The 13,399-nt window shown below is 45.3% G+C and overlaps 2 protein-coding genes across 2 annotated transcripts in view; one reads left to right on the forward strand and one right to left on the reverse strand.

Annotated features, from left to right (window-relative positions):
* Positions 1–3,257: 3,257 nt before the first annotated feature.
* On the forward strand, positions 3,258–4,000 carry LOC119366977 (cell number regulator 10-like). The gene has a single exon (XM_037632628.1). It carries the CDS (start codon positions 3,310–3,312, stop codon positions 3,613–3,615), a length of 306 nt encoding a protein of 101 aa, XP_037488525.1. The 5' UTR covers positions 3,258–3,309; the 3' UTR covers positions 3,616–4,000.
* Positions 4,001–11,911: 7,911 nt separating this feature from the next.
* Positions 11,912–13,399, reverse strand: part of LOC119360340 (probable ubiquitin-conjugating enzyme E2 23) — a 3,506-nt gene continuing 2,018 nt past the window's right edge. The window contains exons 2-3 of the mRNA XM_037626021.1: positions 12,887–13,366; positions 11,912–12,754 (exon numbers count right to left, since the gene is read on the reverse strand). Coding sequence (XP_037481918.1) covers positions 11,912–12,754; positions 12,887–13,366 — 1,323 coding nt within the window. The remainder of the gene's footprint in view (positions 12,755–12,886; positions 13,367–13,399) is intronic.

Below are 13,399 nucleotides of genomic sequence, written 5' to 3' on the forward strand. Positions count from 1 at the left end.
GGTGGTGGCGGTGGACGTCGTATCCTTCATGAAGGCGCCGTGGCGATGCTCTCGGCCCCTCGCATGTGACTCCATGTGAAAACATGACATACGGATCGGGCGGTGGCGGATATCCATGGGCGTCCCCTTCTAGGAGGCACTATCTTGGAGTCACTGCTCAGTCATGTCCGTCTCACCCCTCCTCGTTTCTTCTTGGAGTTCTACGTCCTCTCCAAGCGGTTATCCTTCGTCATCTTTGGTTAGCTTGGTAGGCGGTGGCATTGGGGCACGGTGCCCGACACCTTTGTATCATGTCCTGGGTGTGTGTTGTGTGTGGTGGTGGTGTGTGTTGTTTCGGTTTGTCCCAATGTATGTGATGATGTTTGCTTTATGACATAAAGCGGGGGATACAAATATATTGATCTGGCGGTTAATTATAAATGATATAGACCCATTCATGTGCCATTTACCCCTATCGCCCATGTTATATGTTACGGAATACATAAGGTAATTATGACTTAATAAAGGTAGTGTACATAAGAAGATTCAGAAGATCAAATAGAAATTATGCGGTGGTGGTGGCGGTGGACGTCGTATCCTTCATGAAGGCGCCGTGGCGATGCTCTCGGCCCCTCGCATGTGACTCCATGTGAAAACATGACATACGGATCGGGCGGTGGCGGATATCCATGGGCGTCCCCTTCTAGGAGGCACTATCTTGGAGTCACTGCTCAGTCATGTCCGTCTCACCCCTCCTCGTTTCTTCTTGGAGTTCTACGTCCTCTCCAAGCGGTTATCCTTCGTCATCTTTGGTTAGCTTGGTAGGCGGTGGCATTGGGGCACGGTGCCCGACACCTTTGTATCATGTCCTGGGTGTGTGTTGTGTGTGGTGGTGGTGTGTGTTGTTTCGGTTTGTCCCAATGTATGTGATGATGTTTGCTTTATGACATAAAGCGGGGGATACAAATATATTGATCTGGCGGTTAATTATAAATGATATAGACCCATTCATGTGCCATTTACCCCTATCGCCCATGTTATATGTTACGGAATACATAAGGTAATTATGACTTAATAAAGGTAGTGTACATAAGAAGATTCAGAAGATCAAATAGAAATTATGCATTATATGCCAAATTTTCTGTTCTTGAAAATTAGTTTGCATATTCAATCTACACAAACATTAAGCTAGCAGAATATTTGGCAAGGAAAATTTTCCTTTCAACTAGTTTGGGTAATAATCCTACACAAATTCAGAGGGCCATGTTGGACGGATGGGATACTTTGACACAAGGCATTATCAAATGAATCGAGGGACAGACCCAAGGATAATTGGCTGTCTAGAGAAGGGGCACTCAGACCCAACAACTTCCTTAGAGAGTGACCCTCCCTCAAGGGCGAGGTGAATTTATTAAGTCTTCCACCACAACAATGAATATTGTGAAGTTTTAACAAGCATTTCTTCCAATCAACATCCAGATCATCAAGAAGATCCACTATCAGGGAAAACCCTATAGGTACGTAACCACTTAGTAGTGGCGCCCCTTATTTGACCCACGCTACTACTACTTAGTAGTAGCGCGGGTGCAAACTGTGCGCTACAGGTAAGGCATAGTCGTAGCGCAGGGGTGGCAGTAGCGCAGGGGTCTAAAATATGTACTACCACTAAGTGGTCCCCGTCGTGCCCCGGGGTTATGCAGTAGTAGTAGCGCAGGGGTGGCAGTAGCGCAGGGGTGTAAGACCTGCACTACTACTAAGTGGTCCCTAAATGGGCCACCTCTACTTTTGAGCAACACAATCCTTTCCATCTTCGCCTCATCGTTGACCCTAGTCACAGACGATCTCCTCATTGTCGTTGGCACAATCAAAGTGGACATGATCTAGAATTATTTGGGATGAGAAGTATATTTATTGAGATAGTGATAATGCCATAACGGATATCATGGTGGTGGCCCACATGTGCTGGTATGCTCATATCAAAACCGATGTGAAATTTGTGTCTGTACTCGCGGGAGAAATTGGAAATGCTCCTAGCTCCTCAATGTTGAGATCCTCTACCTTGGAGAAGACATACTTCGATGATGTCCCTGTTCATCCTTCCTTGAGCTCTTATAAGCATTCGATGTCTTTTTCTCTTTGGTACTCCGCATCGGGATCTCTCCCATGGTATCCAAGACAAATAAAGAAATGAACAACAACAAAGGGGTAGGGCGATTTCAAGGAAAATTTAACAGAGGCATTGTTGGGGATCCCTTTGCAGTTCTCATGGGAACACTCCTATTTGTAGCTTATATCATAATTAAGAGTGTTTTTTGTTTCCTGATGAACTACACGTGGCATTGTGTTTGTCTCAGATACATATCTTGTTGTCAGGATTCTTCATATGTTGGTTGGGCATATATATTGTAATACACATTTCTTTTGAATCATTTGGTTGCATGTTCATTACCTGGCAGGCGGAGGATACCACTGGAAACTCTGATAGATAATTAGGGCAGAGAAGAAAAGAAGGCAGCAGAGCTCCAACACGTGAAGGGTTGTTAGGGCGTGGGCATAAGGATTTGCCCAAAGTAGTGTGTTGACATCACCTCTATGTAATGCGGCAATTAATTTTATTGGCATTCCTGGTAGTTAGTTGTTAGATGCCGTTGTCACCTCTATGTAAAGCAGGATACAAACACCAAACAGAACAAAAAAACACCTAAAATGAAGCATAAGCCCTCTCAACGACAAAGGATAGGATCCACCGCGCATCAATGGCCCTAAGGCCACAAGAGACGAGGCAGATCCCGTGATAGCGAAGCCAAAGTGCGAGGGATCCGCCGCTATTTGGCATAGCCTGCTATAGCAAATCCCTAGTCCAAGTGGCTGGATGAAGTTTAGGCAACTTGACTTGAAAGAATTCCTTCGCAGCATTCGAAAGTAACAGCGCATGCACGATCACATTGTATGAAGGCATGAAATAACGACTCATTGGCATGTCCGCACATCAGACGTACTAGTCATCATCCCGAATGTGGCGCCGCTCCAATTCACCATAAGAAAATGAAGTCGGTCATGGAATTGTCCTATTATTTTCATAGCCCATAGGGGGCACATTTCAAGAGTATTTTCTTTTCCTTATAGTACGTATTACTATTTTTATCGGGAGATGGAACATGGAAATCATGTGCCACTTATTTTTGCGAGTCCAGCTAATAATAGTGCGCGCTAATTTTTTTAGTGCTAATAAATCGTGGGAACCAACATATACCGCTAGCTGAGGCCACCCGCTTGCCCATCGTCCACCGGTGGCCGGATAGCTATAGGAGCCCGTCGGCCGGAACGAGCATGCCAGCAGCCACCATGGAGCCCGGAACCACCCCCTGGTCAACGGGCTTGTTCGACTGGGCCGACGACCATGGCGTCTGCTTGCTGGGGTGGTGCTGCCCGTGCATCGCGGTGGGGCGGATGGCGGAGATCCTGGACAAGGGGGCGACGTCAAGCGGCGCCGGCGCGGCCCTGTACATGGCGATAGGGGTGCTGTCGGGGTGGCAGTGCCAGTGGATCTACTCCTGCGTGTACCGCACCAAGATGCGCGCCCAGTACGGGCTCCAGGAGACCCCCTGCCCGGACTGCTGCGTCCACTTCTGCTGACTCGAGTATTGCGCCATCTGCCAGGAGTACCGCGAGCTCTGCAACCGGGGCTTCGTCATGGACATCGGATGGCACGCCAACGTGGAGCTACAGAAGCAGCAGGGCCGCAGCGACGGCTCCATCGTGCCGCCCGCCACGCAGCACATGATATGAAAGACATGCTCATCGTCGGCTGGTATATATATCGCTGGTGCTAGCTATAGCTTAGCTACGTCCCTGTTGGATTGGATACATGCTTAGTCTTTGCTGATAGCAAATCGCAACGTATGTACGTTGCGGCTGGTTTGCTTCTTCCATTTAGTAGGTAGGCATCCTTGTTACGAGGTTTCAGGTTTTTCACGCTCGTAAGTGGTAACCATGTACTATCTGTTCGCACATGAACACATCACCGTATATCCGCCCTCTCGCAATCTGCAACATTGATCATCCGGACAACCTCCTGCGCATCACTCTTGATGATAGCCTTGCAGAAGCCAAGATCCATTGCTACACAGATACCATCCCGGATCACCAAGGCTTCCATAAACCATGCATTTTGCGCGTACCAGTACCATATAGCCTGAGCTCGGATTAACTCACCATTGTGGTTTCGAATCACCACTCCCGTGCCGAGCCAAGTTTCATGAATAGCAGGCATCAAGATTCACCTTGATAAAAGTTTCCTCTGGTGGTAACCAGCTCGTATTCTCTCTCGGCATTCGGTGCTTCTTCACTCCTTCCAATGTACCAATATCATGAATAGTATCAATTGCCCATCTGACAGAAGCCTGAACAGAACGACATCGTTCCCCATGTCTCTTGTTGTTCTGTTCTATCCAGATCACTGTCCAGCACCCAACTAAGATAATGGCTGCAAGTGATTCTGAAACCTCTTTGTTGTCAACAATATTAATAGCCCAAGAATCTGGATGAAGAACAGGAATTCTAACCGGAAGGAAACGCTTAAGTTCAGACCAAAAAAACCTTGGCCCGTGTACAAGAGAACAGTGCGTGTGTTATTGTTTCCTCCACTCCGCAGTCCTCGCAAAATGATATCTCCTCAATATGACGCTTTTGCAGAACCGAACGACATGGTACAAATTTGTGAATAACCCTCCACCAGAAATTACGAACTTTAGGTGGCACTGGGATTTTCTACAACTTCTGCCAATGACTAATAGGAGCAGTTATGGAGGTGGATGCAATCTCATTTTGTCTCTTCAACTGTAATAGAGCTTTGTATGCTGACCGAACAGAGAAATTTCCCAATTTGTCATGCTTCCAGGCCACTTCAAAGTCTGAACCGTAATATAATGTTCATTCAGATTCAGAGAGGCGCCATACGCGCATGGGATTACGGGTTTGTCCAGCACGGATGAGATCATTGAGATCACCGTACGTAGCTGGTTTGCTGACGACCTCCTCCACTGGATTCGCCGGGACGGCTGGGGCTGAGTATTGGATGCAAGGTCTCACCTCCAACTGAAAATTCTGCTCTCCAACATCATGGGCATGGCCAAGGAATGCCCTAGCCCTTTCTCTCATCCGCCCCAAGCAACTTAGGGGATCCTTGGATCTCTTGAGAAGCTGCATCGCTTGCTTTCTGAAGTGATCCATCCCACTCGAATAGGCCAACGGCACCGTGCTCGATCCGCAACCGGCGAGTGAGGAGCCGAAGGGCCCTCCATGTCCGGCGCCGCATCCATCGGTAATCTTCTGTCCCGGGTAGAGACCACCCAGGAATTCGCCAAAGCTTTGGTGGGAGAGAGAAGAGACAAAGAGATCAAGAAAGCCTGAGAAGAACAGAGGAAGCGAGCTGGGAAGAACAAAGATGGACACGAGAGGATTCAAGGAAGGAAGCACAAGGAATCAGCGGGAAGGAAAAGGGCAGATCGCCAGTCTCGGCAAGTCGCCACGCAAGACGCTGGTTCGTTTAGTCCCACATCGGCTAGCGACGTTAAACAGGACCAGGTCATAAGCCCCGCTCTGCTCCCAGACTCGTCCCTTCAGAGACACCCGGTATGTTGGAATTAAAAGAAAATAGCATTGCAGCTGCATGCGTATCGATGACACTGCCAACATTTTTAGTTTCTCGTAGCAAATAAAATCCCACGTTAAAAACTTAAAAAAAATGTTTTTCACGCTACCCCTCTCGAGTTCTACTGTTTTTCACGTTACCCCCCTCATGTGGTGGTTAGGAATGCGGCTGGGGAAGTCATTGCCTCTTCTTGGGACTTCATTGGATCGTGTCAAAGTGTGGATGAAGCGGAGCTAAGGGCATGCATTGCTGGTCTATACATAGGTATACCTCTCCACAATCCTATTATTTTAGAGACTGATTGTGCGTTTGTTGTGGCGACTCTTGCAACAGAGAACCTTGACAGGTCATCGTTGGTCGATTTTTTTTTCGAGGGTACGCAAATTGCTTACCTTAGCTTTATAGAAGGAGAGAAATACAGCCATACAACCACATCTACCTCTCGCTGCGAACAGCGAGCGTAGCACAACTCCACACCCGACACAAGAAGGAAACCACACACGACACACACTACGACAAACAGAGCCTACCCAAAACCGATATCCTCGCCGCGTCTCGACCGACGCCGGTGATCATCGAAGAACAGCAACTCCAGCTTCCCAGGAAGAGCCAGCAACGACTGTACATAGCGCCAGAGAAGAACGATTCGGGTAGCGGTGCACGCCGGAGGAGCGCAACATAGGGCCTCTTATCTCCAAGCACGAAGCTCCCAACAGAGAAACAACGTCAGAAAGACGCCGCCATCGTGCCGATCCTACGAATCAAGGCTTTCGCCCCGGAGATGGTTGCCGATACAAGGCACCGTGAACAATGGCGCTACACTCGGCGACGCCTCCAGGAAGGGGAATGACACCCACGGGTGCCATCGACGCCGGTCCGACCAAGGTCGAACAGAATTTTCATCCGTAGCATTGCACATTTCCACGCCACCAAGCTTCCGGCCAGCCCCGAAAGATGCCTCACACCGCCAACACTGCAGCCACTTGCAGTCGGAGCCACACATCACTGCCGAGGAAGCACGCCTCAAGCCACCACCTTCAGCACACTAGGAACCGCAGCACCGAGCTTATCTAAGCTGATAAACAACTTTCAAATGGCTAAGATTAGTCAATCCGCCAATGTGGTGGCTCATCTAATAGCAAAATTTAGTTTTGACAATAGATCCGATGGAATTCTTGCTAATGATGTACCGCACTGTGTGGTGAATTTTGTATCAAACGATTGTAAGTTTCGCACTGGTTAATTAATGTAACGTGGTGTTAAAAAGAATTAGTACGGTCATGTGTATTTTGTGTCTTCTGGGTGGTCAGTCTAGTCAAATTAGACTGACACAAAATTTGACTTATGATTAAATGAAAATCAGTCAACTGTTAGTTAGACGCACCCTTAATCTATATGAAGAATGAAAGAGAAGTTCATTAAAAAGAGATGCCAAAAAACAATTTTCTCTAGATATGAGTAGGTATTTCACGAGCAAATAAAAACCATGGTGCCCCCTACTCTAGACATGCATACAAGATGCATGCTTGGTGGTTGGCGTTGGTAATGTGTGTGAGGGAAAGTGGACACTAGTAGATGGATATGCATATATATATAAATACATTAAAACTGAGCACTTTTCCAGCCATCTCAGGCCATTAGCATTCTTGTCCGTCGGATCTCCAGTTTTAGGTGTCTTCGACCGTCAAATCAAACTCATGCGCACTGATTCTCGCTACAGGAGTGGGCAGCTACTCTCGTAACAAAATTGAAGGCCTGTAGTTAATTGGGCCCTCTCTCTCGCAAGAAGCCCACCAACGCGGGTGTACGACAGACCGACGCGGAGGGAGCGACGCAGTGCGGACCTTGCCAATCGATGCGGGGGAGAGGCGATGCACGCATTGGGAGCTGACGCAGAAGGGAGAAGTAGCGCTGCAGGCATTGACTAGCGTTTGAAGTCGATCCGCCGCAATTAAGCCACCATGCATCAGTTCCTGGTTACTCATTTATGGCAGGTAATGCGCGCAACTTGCCCGTGGCGATTAATGGATGCAGTTACTATTTAAAAAACGTACACGTACTACTTGAGTTCATTCGCCAGTATATATCCCTCACGCTTTCATGTTCCCATTCTTCCTCTGGCAGTAACACCTTCAGCAGCTATTATGGTTATTGGCTAATGTAGCCCCTCCATCTTCGACCTTACTGCAGAATTTTCCCTACAATTCCATGTTCAGCCTAACAATTCCGTTGATTTATTGCCAGTCTTAATTTTGTATAGGCAGTGTACATCTTGCTTCTGGTCTATCGGTTCAGGCTAATTCGGAAGGTTCGTTCTCATATCTTGTTTGGATTTTTCTTCATCTGACAATTGCATGCATGGTAATTTCTTCACGAGCGCAGCCATGCCCTGTCTCTTGATGCTTTACTATCCATGTAACTAGGCGTTCTTTCTTAGACAATTCCCAATGATAATTATTGATATGTATGTGTATCATTCATCCCATGGTACTGTCTGTTGATGTATTCCACAGACTTACACCAATTCAAATGCGCGAAAAACATAACCCGATTGCTCTATCAATGAGTGAACAAAGGCCAATAATTTCCCTGATAATATCTTTCCTAAATACACAGTATAACACATTGAGGAAAAATTATTGGCTCGCATTAGATACAGGGAACAGGGCAAGTTAGATCAGGTCTGGAGTACTGGATGATGCCTCTGGCCACATTTCCCTCTAAATGAAGAGTAGATTATTTTGATTAACCCCGACTCCAGACGATCGAAACAGCGCGTTTCGTATGATTGTTGTTGGAGCACATGCTATGTCTACTTACCAAATCTTTTAGACATACCTCCAGATCTTGCAAACCAACCTTTATCCAAGAAACAAATTGTTGCATCAATGTTACTATTTCTATACCATTAAAATTGTAGTTTTTCCTGTCATGTTTCCACGTTGATTTCCATGTGATGTAGCTTAATTTCGATGCAAAGTACTTGAGCCTGTTTCGGCTAGAAAACATATGATCTTACTTTTGGCCTTTTCACAAGTATCTTCTCATTCCTATTTCCTAAGCAGAATAAGAGCTTTCTTCTTTGCAGGTGTTGTTGCCTACAAGGGAAACGACAAGAGCGAGATGAGGCTTTGAGGTCAGTGGAGAACTTGATTGACCTGTGATATAATGCCCGGCGGGAATACCAAAGTTTGTAATATTCAAAAGAAATTATATATGATGCGTTCTTGTCACAAGATATATTGCTGACGTGGATTGTAATATCACATGGAACCTTTTCCACATTCCTTATGTATGTATCATAAAATTGTACACTCAATGTAGGTAATCAATTCTTTAGGCTCTGTTTAGAACGTCGTTTTGTTTTCAGATACGGGTGTAAAAAATACAGACCTCGACGGTCGTTTTGTTTCCAGCCGGAAATTGTGCAGTGGCGAGTAAAATACAAGTGTAAACAAAACACCCCCGTATTGGAATACAACCATTCCAAGCGCGGCCTTAGTGATAGCACTACCAAGTACCCTTGCTAATTTCTTGTTATAATTACATTATTTTGTTGGCAGAGAAGCAAATAGCGCTGGAGATGTTAGAACGTGAGCCAAAGGCACGAGTACAAAAATCTTCTTCTCGGGAGAAGTTATTTAAGAGATTTGTTCATTGCTCATTGGAATGCAAATCGGTTCTACTCATCTATTCCTTATTACATTTTTCGTAATATATTGAGCACAATGTGTATGTTCGTGCTGCTACTTGGGTGATACATGAATTGATAATAAATAGAACTGCCGATGTTCTCCCGAACTGCTATTTGTGGTTCCCCTATCTGCTATGAGGTGTTGTTGATGGGACCAGGAAATATTGCCGTACATCACATTGCCGCCGATGACGTCTTAAATGCAGGAACTTACACAAGATAGAGATACTCCAAATTTCGTACTATGGGCAGAATAAATTTCATTACGCGGAGTGGTTACTATGATTTTCCTGGCAACAAAATATGCATGTGAACCGATAACTGTAGCCACTGTTTGTGACAATCGCACAAGGATCTGTGTTTCTGTTCTCTCATTTGGCTTCTTGGTAGGCAGTGGCGGAGCTTAGTGGAGACCAACAGGGGCCATGGCCCCCCCTTATTTTTTGCATCCATTGAAGAACAAGCTACATCATGAGCCTAATTAGTGTTTAAACTACAAATTAGCCCCTCCTTCCCTATTAACTTGGTTCCTTTTGACTAATGGCCCCCTCTTGAATTATTCTCAAGCTCCGCCACTGTTGATAGGTATGGTCTTGTACAATTTTAGCTACCAGTTGATGATTGTACTTGCCTGAAAGTATCAGAGATTGTTGCAACCAATTGTTTGGATATTTTCAATTTAGAATACGTTCTTAAACTTTGGGGGAAATTATATCATTTATAAAACAAGATTTTCAATTTAGAATATGTTCGTAAACTTTTAGGGGTGATTATATCATTTATATGTTTAGTGTCTTCATATGTATATACAAATTCCAACCACTCTACTCCCAAAATTGATGGGTGCGGCAACGCGCGCCATCATGGTCTAGTGTGTGTGTGTGTATATATATATATATATATATATATATATATATATATATATATATATATATATATATATATATATATATATATATATATATATATATATGAGTGACATTTAAGAATTCAGTCCATCATTAGACTTAGTTCATGTACATACAATATTTATGCCTAGGGGATTTAATTATCTGAGACATTGGAGGAACCAATAGTTTAGAAACACACGATGCACTTTGATTGCTACTGGGTTCACATTGGAGCCCGCCTTCCTTTTGCATGAATGTAGTAATCAAGAAGCCTGATGGAATTTTTATGGAGTATGCCTCAAAGGGTTTTTTCTCGACCAAGTCGGACATCTACAATTTTGGCATCTTACATATCGAGATTATAAGCGGGCAAAGGAATACAAGCTTCTTGAATCTAACAGGACACGTAAGTACATATAATGCACTAGATTCACTTAAAACGCAACAAAAGGTTCCACTTCAGTTGTGCTGAAAGCTAAATATCAAAGCGAACGGGCATGAGTTGGTCGACATGGTACTTGGGGTTTACTACCCGGTGTCCAAGGTGATGGAGTGAGTCTAGATGGCGCCGCTCTGCATCCAGGACAGCGCCAACAGCCGACCCAGCATTTCCAACATCATCTTCATCAGGGGCGTACCCAAGTTGAACTACCCGGATGCACAGGACACCGGTGCAAGATGTTTTCTTTGTAAGTTTCATGCAAAATATAGTGCCACACCTCATCTTTAGATGAAAAATATGAGTGATGATATGCTAGGACACCTGGTCATTTTCTCTCTAGGTCCGCCCCTGGTCTTCATGCTTGGCAGCGAGGAGATCAGGATGCCAGAGCCTAAGCAGCCGGCCTACTTCAATGTCAGGATGTCAAGCATCCAGGAGCCAGGCTTGCACGAAAGTGTGTATGTGCGGAATGAACACTTACTCAAAAGTGTGTATGTGCAATTATTCGTTCATGCTTGCACGAAGCAATGTATGTAATCCACCAAAGAGGTGGTGTACCGTATGAGCACCTAACGTATGGTCGTATTTAAATTGCACGCATGTTGACCAGGGAATGACGTACATGCTGAGCGGGAGAGTGACGTGAAAACTGAAAAAGTAAGCAATCCAAACTATTTGAAATTACTTCCTCCGATCCTATAATATAACAGCGTTTTTGACACTCGACGAAGAGAGCGGTTTAGAACCAGACCGTACTATATACCAGTTGAGGAAACCACATAGTCACGAAAGGGCTTACTTAATCAGAGGGGCTTTAAGCCGGCAGCGGCCATATGCACCGCATCATCCCAGCGATTTCATTTGTTTTTTGTTTTTTTTCATTGATAGTTAGTGGGCACTTTTGATTCTTAATTGGGCCTAATTGAGCTAATTTGGTATTTTATCTTCTAATTATAATAATTGAAATAAAGTATAAGTTTGATTTCTTATACTTGGGCCTAACTGAGCTAATTTGCTCTTTTCTCCTCTAATAATAAATGAAAATAAGATATAAGTTTTGTTTCTGAAAAAGAAACATAAATTAGAAAATGCAGAGCCCGTACTTTAACTATTTATGAATGATATAAAGTAAATTATTATTAATAGTAAGGAGGCATTTATCTCTAGTTGGATAAAGTCGCAATGACAATGCAAAAACTATACATACACGGCACTACAAAAATGTATATATACTAGACATATGCAACCAAGAACTAGTGCACTTGATAATTTAGTGAGCAACGTTGCACTCGATCGCCGCCGATAAGAAGGTCATGCAGCTCGTGGAACTGGTCACACTCACACCCCTCGGCGCCAATCTCTGCTAGTGCTGCCACGAGCTTCGGCAGCATGTTGGAAAGCGCCAGTCTTAACCCGGCTGAGCATGATCTATCGTCCTTGCTCCCCTTGGTGGCGCATGCATCACCATCGAGCATGCCAACTACACACCCTCTGAGGTATGCCTCACATGCTCGAAGAATGAACCTCCCTCGGCGGCAGAAGTGATCCTTAATGAATCCCTCAAATCCACATGGCGGTCGGCGGAACAAGTGGATCATCGTCCAAAGGGTGAGCAAGTAAGCATTTTCATTGTATGGCAGTGCGTTGCGGCATCCCTCTGGCTTGTCAACTAGGGCCTGATAACCGACCTCATTGTAGTATGGTTGGTCGTTGAGTATAAGACCCTGTATAGAGACGACGGCCTGTAGGAGACTTGATGTAGATGGTGACCAGACTTCAGATGCCTCTCCACCAAAGGTGTTGAGAAGGCTGAGGCACACTGTGCCAGAGTTGTAGAGGTTGGGGTTGAGGCGAAGACCGAATGAGTGGTAGTACACCATCGGAGGCATATCAGGATAGGATGGCGGCAGGTGCAGGTCGAAGAAGAAGAGCCCGTCGTGGTAGGGTGTCCCGCTCGCACCAACTATCACGGCCCTGAGCAGGTCCATGCGGTCCTCGAACACGCGCACATATATGGTGTCTGGCAAGTTGTTGTTCTCCAGTATTTTCCATTCTTTTTGCACCGCCTTCACCCACCTCTTTCCACCACTAGTGCCCTGAAAAAGAATGGTAAAATTTTATGTTCTGATGTTGAATTAAGGTGAGTTTTACAAATTCAAGTAAAATCTGGAAACCGAGCCTTATATCCGGAAACAGAAAAGAAATGTAGTTTTGGGTGGTGAACCCACCTGCCCCGCATTGTCGATGTAATGGTGATCAAGAGGACTATGTGTAACATCAAAATATGGGAAGCGAAACTGATCTTCATCACCGGTGGCTTGTTCAATATTTTTGCCCCTCTCGGCACAGTCGTCATCATTTGTACATGTGTCGCTGCTGGTTAGTGCAGCCGCCATGGCGTGAATCACATCATGATTGCTTGTACTGTGATGACCATCGGTTACAGCCACATTTGCTCCCTCGTTGGCCGTCGCTCCAGCTAATTCCGAGCCCAGTGACGACAACAACAACCTGTTGCCAAAATATCTCATGGTTTGAGCCAACACTTGGTGTCCCAGTTGGGACATATACTCGATGATAGCACCCTTCCGGCTTGCTTTTGTTGCTGCACTGTCATCTTCATCCACCGAATCGTCGTCCTCCTCAGTCGCTGAATCAATGTCACCCTGGACATTGATACGTTCAGGTGGGTTTTGCAGTTCATTGTACTGCAGTCAACATCATAAGTTCATTTAAAAAGT

This window comes from Triticum dicoccoides, chromosome 2B, assembly GCF_002162155.2.
Source record: "Triticum dicoccoides isolate Atlit2015 ecotype Zavitan chromosome 2B, WEW_v2.0, whole genome shotgun sequence".
Classification (NCBI taxonomy): Eukaryota; Viridiplantae; Streptophyta; class Magnoliopsida; order Poales; family Poaceae; genus Triticum; species Triticum dicoccoides.